The 16,550-nt window shown below is 40.7% G+C and overlaps 1 protein-coding gene across 1 annotated transcript in view; it reads left to right on the plus strand.

Annotated features, from left to right (window-relative positions):
* The window catches only part of LOC309601573 (zinc finger SWIM domain-containing protein 6-like), a 140,359-nt gene extending 131,734 nt beyond the window's left edge, over positions 1–8,625 (plus strand). Inside the window, exons 13-14 of the mRNA XM_082334660.1 lie at positions 2,347–2,428; positions 6,207–8,625. Coding sequence (XP_082190786.1) covers positions 2,347–2,428; positions 6,207–7,069 — 945 coding nt within the window. The 3' untranslated portion in view covers positions 7,070–8,625. The remainder of the gene's footprint in view (positions 1–2,346; positions 2,429–6,206) is intronic.
* The last annotated feature ends 7,925 nt before the right edge of the window (positions 8,626–16,550 follow it).

The raw sequence follows: 16,550 nt of genomic DNA on the forward strand, positions 1-16,550 counted from the left end.
CTCTTATGGGTAGTGAGATCTTCTGTTCCTCTAGACTAAGAAATTCTTATTAAAAAAAAAAATCCATCAGGACAAAGTCAAGGTTATTCTCTGTGGAAGAGAGCTTGTCTTTCAGATAAGCTATGTAATTCCCAGGGGCTTCTTGTAATTTTCAGACTTACTAACCTGTTGAGAAGCTCTCTTCAATTGATAGCACAGATCTTGGATAGAATTTGGACAGATCTGGAACTCCCTTTTACGAAGAGGTGGCTCAAGAATGTATTGAGCAGAAGCGAAATAGTTCTTTGGCTACATGGGCTACAGTATAAATTAACTTCAGCTCCTCCTTGGTCAAGACATCGATATATGCTTTATTTTAAATCCTTGGGGTTTTTTTATCATCAGTAAAGGGCTCCTCTTTTAGTGCTCTCAGCTTGTCAGTTTAATCAAATGAAAGGAACCTAATTCCAGAATAGTTCAAGTCAAGAAACTTTTCCAGGTCAAGAAACTAGATATAGTATTGTTTTTTGCTCTCAAGTTAGGACTGTCTACACTGGAGCTGCTGTTATGCCCACTATGAATGCTGAAGGCTCTTGTGACTGATGATCCTTTTACAGACCACCACAGTGAGGGAAGTCATCAGAGAAGACTTTCAGAGTAGTTGTCATTCATGCCATTTTTTTTTTACCTCCTTCCCTCCCTCACCAGTAGCAGAATTCAGTCCATAACCCTGTATTTTCTCTTGGATTCACTCTACTTGGGGGAAGCTGAAAATTCATCGTGGATATTGGAAGAGCGTTAGCCTTCAATTTGTGTGTGCATCAATACAGGAAGTCACCTAGACTCTTTCTCTTTGATGGAGAGAATAGGACAGATACTTGCACTCCAAAGCATTTTGATTTGGGGATGCCTGTTTTTCTTCCAGAAAGACTTCAAGCAAAGGCTGGTTCCATAATTTATTAGCCATATTTTCATATTTAAAAATGTGTTGGGTTGCTCCTCACAAATCAATTTGCTTTCTCTCAAAATGCCATTCTCCAATCTAGCATTTAAATTACTGTTTAGTCAAAATGATACCACAATGTCTAAGGCCAACAAAGCTGACCTTATGCTGTAACTTTGAGTGATGTACAACGAGTCACCAAGCTCCCAAGGTGTGAATGTTTGGAGTCCAGCATGGAATCACTGATGGTTGTTTATAACCAGACTTCTTAAAAATCATCTGTGCATTTGTGCTCCTCAGCAGTCTTTCCATCTTCTTAATTATCCTATCTACAGCTTAGGACTGAAGTAGGTGGCAGGAGTAACAAATATGACAGAGGGCTACATGCTACTTTGAAGTCACCTTAGGATTGGGGGGGGATATGGGTTGAGAACCCTCTTATAAATGCTGCTGACTCCAAGCTGTTTTGTGAGTGCATTTTATGAGTTAATATGTAAAGATCATCACTGAAAGCTCTGATTGACCTATTATGCTCTTTGTTTAATTGCTGCAAATAGTAATACCACAGTATGATCACTGATATTGTAAGGGGAAAACTACTTGCTTTCTTCATCTAGATGTCTGTGGGGTCTGTCCAGTTAGCTGAAACAAGCTTTCCATGCAATTTCCATGCAGTGTTTGTTTTACTGCATAAACATATTTGCCCACATTTTGAGAAACAACATAGGCAATAACTGCAAGTGGTGTAAAACATGGGCACTGCAATCAGAGCTTAAAGTCCTTTTTCTATGATTCTGATGGTTTAATGATGGAACTTCTTTGCAGGGACTCATGTTCAGAGAGAGAAATCACCGCTATGGACTTACTAATAATATCTGTATATAGCTGGAAGCGTGTATATATGTATCTTTGCACCATAAGCAGCTAGTCAAATCACAGTACACTCTAACTCCTGTCTGTATTGTTGAAGTCAATGAAAAAAAATGCAGATGGGGGAAAAATTAGATGGGTTAGTTTGCCCAACAAGAGTTGACACATTTCCACTTTAAAGACTAACGTACATAGAGGGAGGAGACACAATATAATTTAATTTGAATAACTGGTAATTGGTTGGGCTTTTTTGTTGTTTTGGGGGGGGCTTTTTTGTGTGGTTTTTTTTTTTCTTCTCCCCAAATAAAACAGAGTTTCTCCTCTAGCCTTGAAGGACCTGCAGTTGGAATTACTCCCTGTATGCTCTTCTAAGATAGCTGAGCAGTATTTGTCAAGTCTTTTGACATATCAGCTAAAAAGATGTAACAGAGTGGAGAGGGCAAGAGGCTGCCATTTTGAACCTCAGCATATTTGAGTAACTTAAATCCCCATTGGTATATTGTCTTGGTTTTGCAATAGAATTAATTTGTATTTTGTTTGTGTTGCTTTAATAGGTGATGCGGATGACGCTGTCAACACTGAATTGGCGACGGCGGGAAATGGTGAGGTGGTTGGTAACATGTGCAACAGAAGTAGGTATGTTCTGAGATGCTTCTCAAGGGCTCCTGCCTTTTTGTCAGCTAATCTTAGAGGGCTTGATCTTGTCTGTCAACACCTAGGCTCTGCAAATGTCTCCCACTTTCTGTTCATCTATAAAATTCCTTTGGTTAGAAGACATTAATTATGGCAATGATGAGTGGTTTTTTTGAGTATGTGATAGAATAGGCACAGGCTAAGTGAGACAATAGTTGAGTAATGCAGTGTGACTTCTTTCCACTGCAAGGTAGGGACATGCATAACCTCATGGGAAATACCACAGATTTTCCCTTGTCCCCTCGATGTTGGGTTTGGGTTTGAAGCTTCAGCAGAGAAAAGGCTCGTGGTTATGGGATGTTACACTATGCTACAACTTTGCTTGCTCTGAAAGGTGAGACTCCAAAAGACTGGTGAGAACGCTATCTGGTCAGCTGTGGGGAAGAGGAACCAGAAAACAGGTGAATGAAATGCTGAGGATGCCTCCCACTGTGTGGCAGACAAGATCTCGTGAAGGGGTTCTCATTGCTTGTTGTTTGTTTTTTTGATTGGTTTTTTTTTTAAGCCCCTGGGTAAATCAAAGCTTAGAGTGTAATGCATCTTTGTTATGTGGCTATGACATTGTGCAGGCCTCTCATCTGCACTGGAAAGCAAACCAAACACTAATGCACCCATCCTTAACCACATAAGGTGAAAATAAAGTGGGAGCAGAACTAGCCTCATACTTAGAGGATAGCAGTGGGAGAATAGTGCACTCAGCAGGACATTATGTTCATTTCTGGGCTTTGCCATAAATTTCTTGTGTGTCTTGATGAGGTGTCCCTTAGCTTCTGTATTCCAGTTTACCATCTGCAAGATGAGGATACAGAATCTGAAAGTGAAGATGAGGGCATTAAAAACTGTGTAGCTGTAAAAAAAAAATCAGCAGCTGTGGTAGTGAGGACAATATAAGTACTATGATAAGGGAGCAATTTTAATTGTCACTAAAGGTATATTTGGAAAGTATGCTTCCCTACTGTATTTACTCCTTTTTCATACATCAGAGTTGGATTGTATTGCATAGATGCTTCTTGAATTTCATAATTTCAAAGGATTGCTGCTGCTTATTCTCTGGATTAGTTTATTCTTTGCTTTATGCTTAACTGGGAAATTAATGTCGTCAGTAGCATGGGAAAATGCAGCTTGCCTTTGTATGCCCTCAGCCAGAAAATGGTTTGTGTCTGCAAATTTTCATGCAATGCTCTCGTTTTATTGCTTTTATATGTTTGCTAAGGTAATTATTACTGAGGCTATCTTGCAGATATTAGTGCCTGGGTATTATTTTGTGCAGTTACATATTGGCAAATAAAATGCTGGTTTCAATACTGCTTTAAAATAGTTTACATATTCTAATAGAAGCATCCCATAAAGAACCTTTTATGTCATACAAAGGACTCTCGAGACTTAATCAAGTTGATAAAACAAGGAATCTGTTTATTTAAATGAAGATCTGGTATTTTCTGACTATGCTGAATTTTTGCACGAGTGAAGGAGTGCAAAGGAAACATCAGAGTCCTACAGAGAAAAGGACCTCTGGGTGTAGTTTAGGTGGGCTCACAGATGTGTGTAAACTGCCTTTAGCAATAATGAGACACTCTAGTTGGCTACAAGGTTCAATTTATGGAACCCATTAGTCACTGTTTCCCCCTTCTTCCTCCCCACCACACACACGTGCCAGAAATAAAGTGATATTAAGGAAAATATCTATTTCAGATAATATCCAGTAGTGCATATTGCTCAGAGTATTTCCCTAATAAGGATCTTGATATTCAGGTGCATATGAATTTCATAGAATCATAGAATACCAGCTTGGAAGGGACCTCAAGGATCATCTGGTCCAACCTTTCTAGCACAATCTAGACGAGATGACCCAGCACCATGTCCAGCTGAGTCTTAAACGTGTTCAGCATAGCGGAGTCAACCACTTCCCTGGGGAGATTATTCCAATGGTTGACTGTTCTCATTGTGAAAAATTTACCTCTCGTGTCCAATCGGAATCTCCCCGGGAGTAACTTGTGCCCGTTACCCCTAGTCCTCACCGTGTGACTCCTTGTAAAAAGGGAGTCTCCATCTTCTTTGTAGCTCCCCTTTAAGTACTGGTACATGAGATCACCTCTAAGCCTCCTTTTCTCAAGGGTGAACAAACCCAGCTCTCTCAGCCTATCCTCATATGGCAGGCTTCCCAGACCCTTGATCATCTTGGTGGCCCTTCTCTGGACCCCCTCCAGCCTGTCCACATCTTTTTTGTATAACGGGGACCAGAACTGTACACAGTATTCGAGGTGTGGCCTGACAAGTGCCGAGTAGAGAGGGATAATGACTTCTTTATCTCTGCTGGTGATGCCCTTTTTGATGCAACCCAGCATCCTATTGGCCTTCTTGGCCGCAGCAGCACACTGTTCACTCATGTTGAGCTTCCTGTCCACCAGGACACCCAGGTCCCTTTCCACAGAGCTGCTCTCCAGCCAGGTGGATCCCAGTCTGAGCTGCACTCCTGGATTATGTTTTCCCAGGTGCAGGACCTTACACTTGTCCTTGTTAAACTCCATAAGGTTCTTGTTAGCCCACTCTTCCAGCCTATCCAGATCTTCCTGCAGGGTGGCTTTCCCTTCCAGAGTGTCTACTTCCCCACTCAGTTTGGTGTCATCTGCGAACTTCATCAGGCTACACTTGATCCCGTTATCCAGATCACTTATGAAGCTGATATTGAATAACGTTGGGCCCAATATCCATCCCTGGGGGACCCCACTTGTGACGGGTCGCCAGTTTGAAAAAGAGCCATTTACCACCAGCCTTTGGGTGCGGCCCGCCAGCCAATTCCTCACCCACCACACAGACCACTTGTCTAGGCCATAACACATCAATTTCTCCAGGAGGAGGCAGTGGGGAACCGTATTGAAAGCCTTGGAGAAGTCCAGGTAGACAACGTCCACCGCTCGCCCCATGTCAACCGAGCAGGTCACTTTATCATAGAAGGCCACCAGATTTGTCAGGCACAATCTGCCTTTTGTGAAGCCGTGTTGGCTTTTCCCAGTCACGTGCTTCATTTGACTCATGATGGCCCCCAGGAGGATCCGTTCCATAACTTTCCCAGGGATTGAAGTAAGACTGATGGGCCTATAATTACCCAGATCCTCCCTTGAGCCCTTGATTCTCCCTTGAGCCCTTATTTGATACAAGATGTATCTGAATTTGATACAAGATGTATCTGAAAAGCCTGTTGGGAGCGGGTGGGGGTTAGGATTTTTTTTTTTTAAGGTGTGCTTAGTATTAAATGCCATAGTATTCTATTAAATGCGACATTTAGCATGCTTTCATATTCTTTTGTGCATGCGCTGTACCTTGAGATGCACATTGAGAAAAGAAGTTAAAATTGCCTTTTAAGTGTTCAGTGTGAGGGCTGCTTTTGAGTGATGTGATGAGACCAAATGAGCCAGAACTTGTTATCCAAATTGTCTTAGATAACAAGTAAAACAGCTCAATTGTCACACCAGGAGATTAAAGCTTATCTTGCAGGCTTTTTTGTTATTATCTGCATTTCAGTGATTGCTACAGTGTTTGCACAGTAGCCTTTGTTTTAATATCCTTTTCCAGCCATGTTATCTGGTTTAGCCCTTCTTGCTGAAGCACGTCTCCTTGGATGTTCTGGCAATCTCTTAGATTTGAAAATGTAATCTCTTGCTGAACATCTGTATCTGCTAGGTTTTATCAGTTGTGGCTAATTCTTTCTTTCTCTCCCCAGGTGTTTATGCACTGGATAGTATCATGCAAAACTGGTTTACACTTTTCAGTCCAACAGAAGCCACTAGTATTGTTGCTACAACAGTGATGTCCAACAGCACCATTGTCCGTCTGCATCTGGACTGCCATCAGCAGGAGAAGCTGGCCGGCAGTGCTAGGACGCTTGCCCTACAGTGTGCCATGAAGGATCCTCAAAACTGTGCCCTCTCTGCACTGACCTTATGTGAAAAGGATCACATAGCTTTTGAGACCGCTTACCAAATTGTTCTAGATGCTGCTACAACTGGCATGAGCTACTCGCAGCTTTTTACTATAGCACGATACATGGAGCACCGTGGTTATCCCATGCGGGCCTACAAGCTGGCCACTTTGGCCATGACGCATCTCAACCTGAGTTACAATCAGGACACGCACCCTGCCATTAATGACGTTCTGTGGGCGTGTGCGCTCAGCCACTCCCTTGGGAAAAATGAGCTAGCAGCTATAATACCTCTGGTGGTCAAAAGTGTCAAATGTGCAACAGTACTGTCAGATATTTTGCGTAGGTGTACTTTGACCACTCCTGGCATGGTGGGACTTCATGGAAGGAGGAACTCTGGTAAGCTCATGTCACTGGACAAAGCCCCTTTAAGGCAACTCTTGGATGCCACAATCGGAGCCTACATTAATACAACTCATTCGCGTCTCACTCACATCAGCCCACGACACTATAGTGAGTTTATAGAGTTCCTCAGCAAGGCCCGAGAGACCTTCTTAATGGCTCATGATGGACACATCCAGTTTACACAGTTTATTGACAACCTAAAACAAATCTACAAAGGCAAAAAGAAACTGATGATGTTGGTTCGTGAACGGTTTGGTTGATAAAAATGCATGAAGGGGGGAAGGAAGGGGTGGTTTGTTTTTACTTGAGCCTGCCTTTGTATCCTTTTGAACTTAAAGAAACAGAGCCACACCGGTATTATATGTGTATAGTTATATTGAGTTTGCAAACTAAACTGTCATTTTGTGAAAGTTTGTGTGTTTAATTTTTTTCCTTTTTTCTGTTTTGTGTGAGAGAGAGGTTAAAAAAGGTTTGGTTTACACTGAGTATATGTTGTCAAGTGGCAAAAGCCCACATCGCTCTCCTGTTCTTTCTGTATATGTTCACAGCCTCAAAAACAAACATATATTGCAATGGCTTTAAAAACCAAACAAAACACCTCCATCCTGTGATAAGTACCTCGAATGGATTCAGCTTTACTCCTTTGTAACTCATCCTTACATTTCAGCATATTTAAACAAACCAACAAATTAAATACTAATAGTTAAAAGGCTGACCACGTGGCTTTGCAGTGCTGTTCATCCAGAAGCATGGCACACAATGCTTGTGCATGTGGAAACTTAGCGACTGTCAACATACATTCTCAGGGATTTATCAAAAAAATTAAAAAAGAATGAGAGCATTTATTGTACTGTATATATATTATAGTATATGTCTGACTATTGAAAAAATATAACATTAATTTATAAAAAAAAATCTATGTAATGCAAAATACTTGAAGCTGCAGTAGCTTGGTTTTAAACAAAAAAAAAAATATCTGAAGGACTAAAGTGCGCCTTGCTTCAGGGTTGGCTCAGGTGGTGAACTATATGCTGGGCATCTATGCAGAGCCACCTTTTGGATTGCATGGTTGGACTGATACCTATTGGGGGAAATTTTATATATATATTTATACAACCTGTGTATACATATATATGTATACATACATGCTTGTAACAGGCACTATAGTAAAGAGGGACAACAAAAAATACACAGCCAGAGCAGCAAGCCTTAGCATTAAGAATACAGTATGCCAGAATCGGGGTTTGTGCCTCCTAGCCTAGGAAACTTAAAGAAATATCCTTTTTGACACAAAACACAAAATGATTGACATGATACATTGCGCCTTTGCAGTGAGCTAATAATAAGCTAACCTTTGTGCACAAATATATATATTATATATACTGCATAGGTATTTTGACTTTGTGCAGGACAGAAAGTTGTGTAGGTATGACTGTTCTACTTTTCCGTTCGTTTTTTTTAATATATTTTATTTTCTCTAGAATTACTCAAACAAAAGCAGCCTTCTATCTTGCCTTGTCTTAATGCTTTAAAATAACCAAACTGGAGATCTAACTACCAAACTGTTCATTATATTATTAAATACCAACTTTGGTTACAGTATAGTGTCTTTACTTTAGCTGATAGTTCTGTATCCTTGTGCTTTTTAAAGCAGTTTTTATGTTTTGGTGCAAAAGTTGTCCAGTGTCTCTTGTTCCCTCCATTAGAGAACATGCTAGAGGTATGTTTGTAGGTATTTTTGTTTAGAAAAACTATTTCATGCTCTCCATTTTATTTATTATAATAGGTAAAAAGGTTGTACTTCATCGCCCATGTAAACATGCTCATGAAGTTGAAAGTAATTAAGATTTGATACACTGATATCAATTTATTTATGTAACTAAATCACTGTTTTATAAACTTGTTAATGATCAACAATTTTTTTGTTTTGATTAAAATTAGTTTTTTGAAAGTTAATTTTGCCTCCTTTATAGTGTCTGTTACTGGAGTTGAATTGTGTATGGATAGTTCATAGATCTTAAATGCCGAACTTGCAACTTTGGTACGTTATGGTGATAAGCAATATGACCACCAAGACCAGGAAGGAAATGTTTTGTTCCTCAAAAATCTGCTGAGGAATGGCAGTGTTCACAATTGCAACAGCTCCTTTGCTGGTGGAAGAAGACCTGGTGCATCAGAGGGACCAAATGCTGCCTGCGATTGAAGATGTGTGGTCTATACAATGAACCGTAAGCCTTGACATATTGCCCTGGTGGGATGGAAGAGTGTATGGGGGCATGTTCCCACTCAGTGGATTATTTGGATGACCATGACAGTTGAGATGTGCTGCAAATATATATAATGACAGTTCTTGCTGTTCTTTGGCTTTTCTAAAGCATTTTGTGTATTCTGAACTGTGCAGCTCACTCCACCCAGCATGGAGTTCCGGAGTTCCTGCTCACCAGCTGACAGCCAACATTTCTGCTTTTTTGGAGCCTTTGCTCTGTAAGATTTGTGTAAGTTTTCCATCCCTCAGTGAATAATGGGATACAGCATGGTTAAAAATTGAAGAGGAGCTTTCTGCTTTACCAAGATCTTTATCATCTTAGGTATGTTATATGATGTCATATTTGACCACATGATCTGAACACCTTCACTTTCTTTTCTTAGTATCTTCAGCTGAAAAGAGAATTAGCGTGCAGCAAGCAACTATCAGAGATGCCAGTGTACCCATGAATTCTCACAGTGAGACTTCTGTCACTGCAAGATTAAGGAGGGAAAGGTCTGAATCTTTGTACAAATTGTCATGTAAAATATGAGTCTTTACCAAGCCTTGCTAACAGCTGAGTTGTCCTGACCTGGTAGTACTAATGTTCTGTAGCTTCTGCAACTTCTATCCCTTCCAAGTATTGAATCCTCATTATGTGTTTGCTTCGTTACTTTGTCCTAGATTAATTTTCTGCTACAGACAATAAGGAACGAGAAGGATACTCCATTCTGTAATAGGGTGTGCGTGGGTGTTGGGGTTTTTTTGCCTCTTACAAATAATTCAGTATTATGGATATTGTGGATTATGTAGACTGCAAAACTGAAGCCTATTTGAAGACAAAGGCTTTAGAATTAAATGCAGTCTTGATGGTTGCCACCTGCTTTTGACAAGCACAATGGCTTATTCTTTCTTCAGAACTGATTGAAGTTTGACTTGTTTTAATGACTGATTGAAATCTCTTATGTGTCCTCAGTGGTGCTGCGCAGTGCAGTTCACACCATGCTAAAAGCCCTCATGGACCAACAGATGCTTGCCCCATGTCTCTAGCAAATATGTCTAGATATGTACTGCTCTTGTTTTGTGGAGGTAGGAAGAGCCCAGGAAAGAGATTCCATGAAAAAAAGTCTGAGGGCTCTTTTGGTGAAAACTGATCAAATATTTCTGAAACTACAGACTGGAATTAATTTTGAAGCATAAGGAAGCCTAATCAAAATACAATGTCTCAAATACCTTATCTTCTTTTCAGAGCCATATATTTGAGATATGCAACTGAACACCTCTGCTATCATTGTCGCAAAATGTTATAGTGCTTTTCAACACTCCTTTAAATGAGAACTTTTTTTAAATCCAGGATTTCTGTTCAGTAGTAAAGGGAACTGAACATGATTCTTCCATATCATAGGCTACCATTGAATCTTCATTCTTTTGGTGAGTTGAGTGAAATCCTGAAAGACGTGATATTACTTCTGTGTTATGAGACTGTCTTGCAGCCCAAGGAACTGATTTTTACCCATAAGTTCATTTTCAGATTTCCTTTATACTCTATTGATTCTGCCAGAACAGAAGCCAGCAGAGATTTTTCTTACCCAAATTGCATTACCTTCATTTAGCTTTTTGGTGTTTCAACACTTACTTCATTTCCACATCCAGTTTTCCCATTAGAGAAAACTGCACAACTTTTCAGCATGAAAAAGAGAAAGGCACATATGGGAGACTCAGACTTTAGATACTAAGGTGCAACTGAAATCCAAGACAGCTTCCCTCAGAGTACTTCATGTCTTATTCTCAAAATCTTTTGTTTTTAATGCTATGGCAGTGAAGCTAAACCTGGATTGCATGTACATGACAAAGAATTTATTAGATTGTTTGAGAGAAATTGCAGGTAATATTCTGAGGCTAGAGCTGCAACTAGAAGACTGGGACTGTATATCACCATGGTTGTCTAGTAGAACAGATGGAGCTCTTTCAAGACAGTGAATCTGCTAACATGCGCAATCAGTGCTTTGGATGACCAGTCAACAGTTTTTGCAGTACAGATGAAATTCTGGAGGACTTTTTTTTTTTAAAAAGCACTGAGTGCTTTGCATTAATAAATTTCTGTTCTATAGAAATCCCATATTCCATCATTTTCTTTGTATATCCATACAAAGTTTCATGCTGCAAGCTTTCAAAAGTCTCTGTGAAAGTCACTTTTCAATTATGTTTTAGTGTTCTGTCAAATTAGTTTGAGCTACAGTTTTCTTTCAGGTTTGTCTAGTAGCAATTAAGTTTTTGTATAAGTAACATAAGTGCATCAAAACTGGGGTGCAGCTTACATGGAGGGAAATTTTGCTTTCTGAGTTGTGCCAATTTAGATTTGTAGTTCCATAGAGTGGATTTGCACTAGAAGTAAATTTAGTTCACTGAGACACCTTCAATTTGATTAAAATACAGTTTTTTACTGAAAAATCATCCAGCCTTCTATTTCTGATTTTAAAACAAAAATCCTGGTAATTCATCTACTTTTAATGCAGGATATAATTTGGAAAAATAGCAATATAGCTGATACCTTTACAGAATTGAGAAGTATGATACCCTCAAGTATTCTCTTGCTCTGCAGTTCTGGCTAGGGATAAAGTATAAAGTGTTCATAAACAAACATTTTCCCATCTTTTTAAGTGTTTGTCCCCTTGAAAGTATACTTTTTGCAAGGATAAATGGGGAAGGAAGGAACACAAACCACGAATTGTTATGTCCAACCCTTGCCTCATGACTATACAACAGATATAGTAGAGATTTATGGGTATTTCAGCATGTTACAAACTACACTGAATATTAGATGAAAAGTTTTGTAAGATTCTTAATTGGGGAGACGACAAAGTGTCAGGGATAGCTTTACTGAGGGAAGAGATTGCTAGGTTTTGCTTCCCCTGTAGAAGTGTGCGCTCTATACCGCACATGGGAAGACAAGAGCGTTGCCTCCGCTAACACCCTGGGCTGTCAGCATCAAGTAGCACCTAGCCCTCAGTTGAAATGTTTGCGATCCATCCTTACAGGTAGTATCAGTATCCCTAAAGTTAGAAGTAGAGCATCGTATGCTCTGAGAAAAAGAACCTGCCTTAAGAAGAAAGTTACATCAGCCGCTGTATTTGCAGACATCTGCAAGGTCACAGGATCAAAGATGTCTATTAACATGTATTGGCTACAAAGTGCAAGTTATTTCTAAGACCAACCTTGACAGATTTCTATAGCTTCTAGTTGCAGAGAGCAATTATGACTAGAAAGTACCACGATCATGAGCTGCCCCTTTTTTTAAATATTACCCTTTCTTACCTGCACAATGTCAAGAGCTGCATCAGATTGGTTTCTTTCCTTAATTATCTAATCCAAATATTTAATGTTTTTATGCTAGTGTTTTTATGCTTTCTTTTGTTGTTTGCTGTTAAACCTGGTATTTTGAAGACTGGAAGCAAAACTTACTCACAAATAGCAGAGTCCATGCTCCTGGTGTTCCTGGAATCAAAAGGTAGGGGAAGAGGTGCAGATGCCCCAGCCTAATTAAACTGTCTAGGTCACAACCTCTGAATTGTTAAGTATCCTGCCAGCCCAGGAGCCAGCGAGTGGAGTCTCTTAGTGAGTTTTGTACCAACTGCATTTCATTGTTATAACTTCCATTTTCTTTCTCTTTAGCCTTTGTCTTTTAATATACATAATTTCAAGAGCTTTGTATTTGGAAAAATGCTTACATGGAAGATGATGTGGATGATATTTCTTGCTTGGGATCTGATGATGTAAAATGAGCAATGGAGCTATTGCTTGGTAACTGTGGTCCATGGTGTTGGAAGTATCTGTGGAGCAGTGAATGAGAAGGGTGAGCTGTTCAGTCACGCTTACTTTAGGGGCCGTTGAGCTGAGACCTAAGGCAGCAGTAGCCACAGCTAGCATGTAGAACCAGCACTGTCTGCCTTTCCAGCTCACCACTCTGACCTTGGAATTGCTTGTCTGACCACAAAGTCATCTTGGTTTGGTGTCCCAGGAATCAAAGGCAAATCACTGTTCATAGAAGGATACTGGAAAGTCAAAAAAGGATGAAGGTGATTAAGGACAGAGCTAAATATTCCTCTGGTGAAGTTGCTGGAATTATGTCAAGGATGATCTTGGCACACACTTTTGGGAAGTCTGTTTGTTAGTTATAAGAACAGTGGTGAGAGAAGTAGTGCCAAATTCTGCCTAGTCAGTGGGCAGAAAAAATCATTTGGGGTTTGTGGCCTCCAATTCCAGATGACCTGAATCTTGTTAAATGGCATAATGACTATTTGTAATGCTTTCTTTATTGCCTAGCTTTTCCTACGTGCAGGGAAACAAGTCAGGCAGACTGCACCTCATTTCTTAGATGCATTACAAATGGTACAACTGAAGCCCTCTATCCCTTTGTCTTTGCTGCTATTCAAGTGTGTGCTTACAGGTTCAGCAGGAGCAGACACAGACTGACCTCACAGTGTGGAGATGAGGGGGAAGTCCAAGTCCAAACATGGCTATTAACCACCGGCCCAAGCTTTTCTTCAGATGTTGCAGCTGGGTGAAACATTTGTGGACTGATGCGCAGGATAGGCTGGCTCACTAGCTGATATCTGTAGCTTTGGTCTTTCCAAGCAGTGTGTACATCCTGCAAGGACGTACTATGGCCAGGCCAAAGGACAACAAGGGAGACAAAACAACCAGGTAACGTATTTGTTTCTGGCCACAACTACACAGCTTGATAAACCATGGGCATAGGTAGCCCCAGGGAATCTGCTTGTTTCCTCTTTCCCTAGTACTAAATACTTCTCTACTGGACAAATGATGGCGAGGATTAAGGCAACAGGGTGAGTCCTATGCAGGGCATGTGACTGAGAGAGATCACGCATCTTTAGAGCCTCCCTGTGTTGGGTTCCCCCATCCCATCCATGAGCCTGAGTGCTGCCTCTGTGCCTTTGTTTGAAGTGAATGCTCTTTTGTGCAGCTCTTGGCTTTCTGCAGATGTTTTAACTTACCAGTAATTCTGGTGATTTTCTGTATGTAAGAATTGTGAGGAATTAAACTGATAATTTAACTGCCATGCTGTGAATTTGTGATTAAATTCAGAAATGATAGCATTTTGGAATTCAGTTATAAAAAATATTCCTTGGCTTGTTCAATGGGTCCTTGATGTCTGGGTTCTTTAAACAGTGGTGGTTTTCAGCTTGCTGTGTTTATTGCACAATTGGCAGCACAACTGCAGAACCCTCTCAGCACTACAAAAAAGCACATACAAGACACTGGTCTCTGGAAGCTGTAATTCCAAAAGACTAAATACATCTGGCTTTTGGGGTTTTTTCATGAATTCTTGTGCTATATACTGGGTGAGTAGCAGTTCCCACGGCAGACCTGAGGGATCCCTAGCATGAAGATCAGATGTAAGTCTGGAACAGTCTTATTGATTTAGATCTCTGGATTAGCAAGATATGGGAGCAGACGGTTGAGTTTCTGTGCATGAATAGTTCTTGTGAGGTCAATGGTACTTCTCACTTCCTTAAAGTACTTTACTAAAAAGAGGACTTAGAAGCACAGTGGAGTGCACAGCCTGCTCCTTCAGCAGCTGGCGGGAGCCAGGCCGTCTACGCAAAGTACGTCATCCTTGGGGGCATCTGCCCAGAGCTTCTGGGGGGGGTGACTCCCTACTTCCACCCCTTGCTGCAAAGCTCCACCGACAGGTCCCAGGAGGAGCCTGTCCTGGTCTGCCTGTAGAGATCTGTGGGAGATATAGTGATCCTTGGAGATTCAGATATGGACATGAGGGAGTTCACTAGGGAGGTTAGGGAGGGAACAGCCAGACTTTCTTAAATGGAGAAGCTTTTCATTTAATTTTCTTTGTTTTCTTAACAGCCTAAAATAAAAAGTGGAACAGGAGTGAAAAATAAAACTTAAATTGCTTATTGGCAGCTCTGTTTCACTTGCTGATGTTTTGAAAATGTATTAAAGCTCTTTGCAGCCTAGTGTTTAAAAAAATTCTCATATTTAAAGGTAGCCTTTGTAAGCACCTGCTATAGGAGGTTTTCAGACTGCTGCTTGTTTACCAAATAGCTCATTATAGTCCTGCTGCAGAAATGTGCATGGGGAGGATGAGGGAGGCTCCCTCCTTAGGTGAAACTCCCTTGGCAGTAACACTATAACCCTCAAGAGAAGTGGGTACAGTATAAGAGCAGTTGCTTTTAAGGTTTGAAAAACAAATTATAACTGGCTACATCAGGAGAGCAGTGAAAGTAAAGAGCTATGTCAGAAGTTGAAGACAAATTATTCTTTTGATTTAGATCATTTTGGGCTACAGAACTACATTAAAGACTAAGATCCCACAATTGCTTGTGTGTGTGTGTGTGTGCATGCACACTTTTTAAAGTCCTGGTATAGAAACAGATGAATTGTGTCTGTCTCTGCCAAGTGCCATATGTTTACAGCTGAGTTATAAAACACTTTAAAATAGAGGTTTATAACGGAAACACTGACACATCCTTAAATATGTTGATGCTAATAGGCACACCATAATAAATCCCACAGAGGATTTAAAAGATATATCTGTTGGTCTGGAAAAGGATATACTGGCTTCTGCCTGAAGTGAAGCTTTTCATTTCTTTTCTTCAAACCATTTGAATCTTCAATGGCATCTAAGAAGCCCTGGATTATATCATCTAATGCATCAGATGGTGCCACTATGTTGCAAAATAATGTGTTTGATATCTAAAAGCTTTTTGAATTGCAATATGGAAACCACAGCCCTTTTCAGAACATGTAATTTTACCTGTGTGATATAGTGCATAAAGGCATTGCAGTTTCTTCCCTGATTTTTATTTCCTGAAATAAATCCCAATATGGAGCAACTGTTAGAGGTTTTTGTATACTGACTGCAATCACCAAACTCTTGCTTTTGTTAAAATTCCTCCCAGGAGAAACCTACCTTCTTGTAGGTAACTTTATTCTTAGTTATTACAAATTTTAATAGGCTTCTGACTTTCCTATATACAACAGTAAAACGAAACACACTGTAGCATTGGTATGTGCTAATACCTTTCACCCAAGTTCTTGGAAGTGCTATCGGAGGGGGATCCTTCCCTGCCACTAGCGAGAGGCAGCCAGCTCTGGGCTGGAGCAGGGCAGCTGTGCAGCACAGCTGTGCAGCATTGTACAGTAGTTCGGGGGCGCAAAGCTTTCCTGCCATGCTCAAGATGGCAAGGCAGGTCGGTAGCCTGAGCGCGGTGACACTTTGGACTTGAGCTGTGGTCCTTGGGATAACATCCTCACTCTGGAAAGCAATGCAAGCAGGGAATGGGGATGTTAAACACAGGAATGCTGCTATTCTGTTGGATATTGATAGAGCCTTTCCCAGGGGCAGGCAGCAGCCCCGCCAGGGGGGACCCAGGGATGGGCTGGGGAGCAGCAGTGTGACCCAAGGCCCCTGGCATGCTCACCCGCAGCCCCCCCTGTCCTTCCACCAGCCGCCC

This window comes from Platalea leucorodia (genome assembly GCF_965183815.1).
Source record: "Platalea leucorodia genome assembly, chromosome: W".
NCBI lineage: Eukaryota > Metazoa > Chordata > Aves > Pelecaniformes > Threskiornithidae > Platalea > Platalea leucorodia.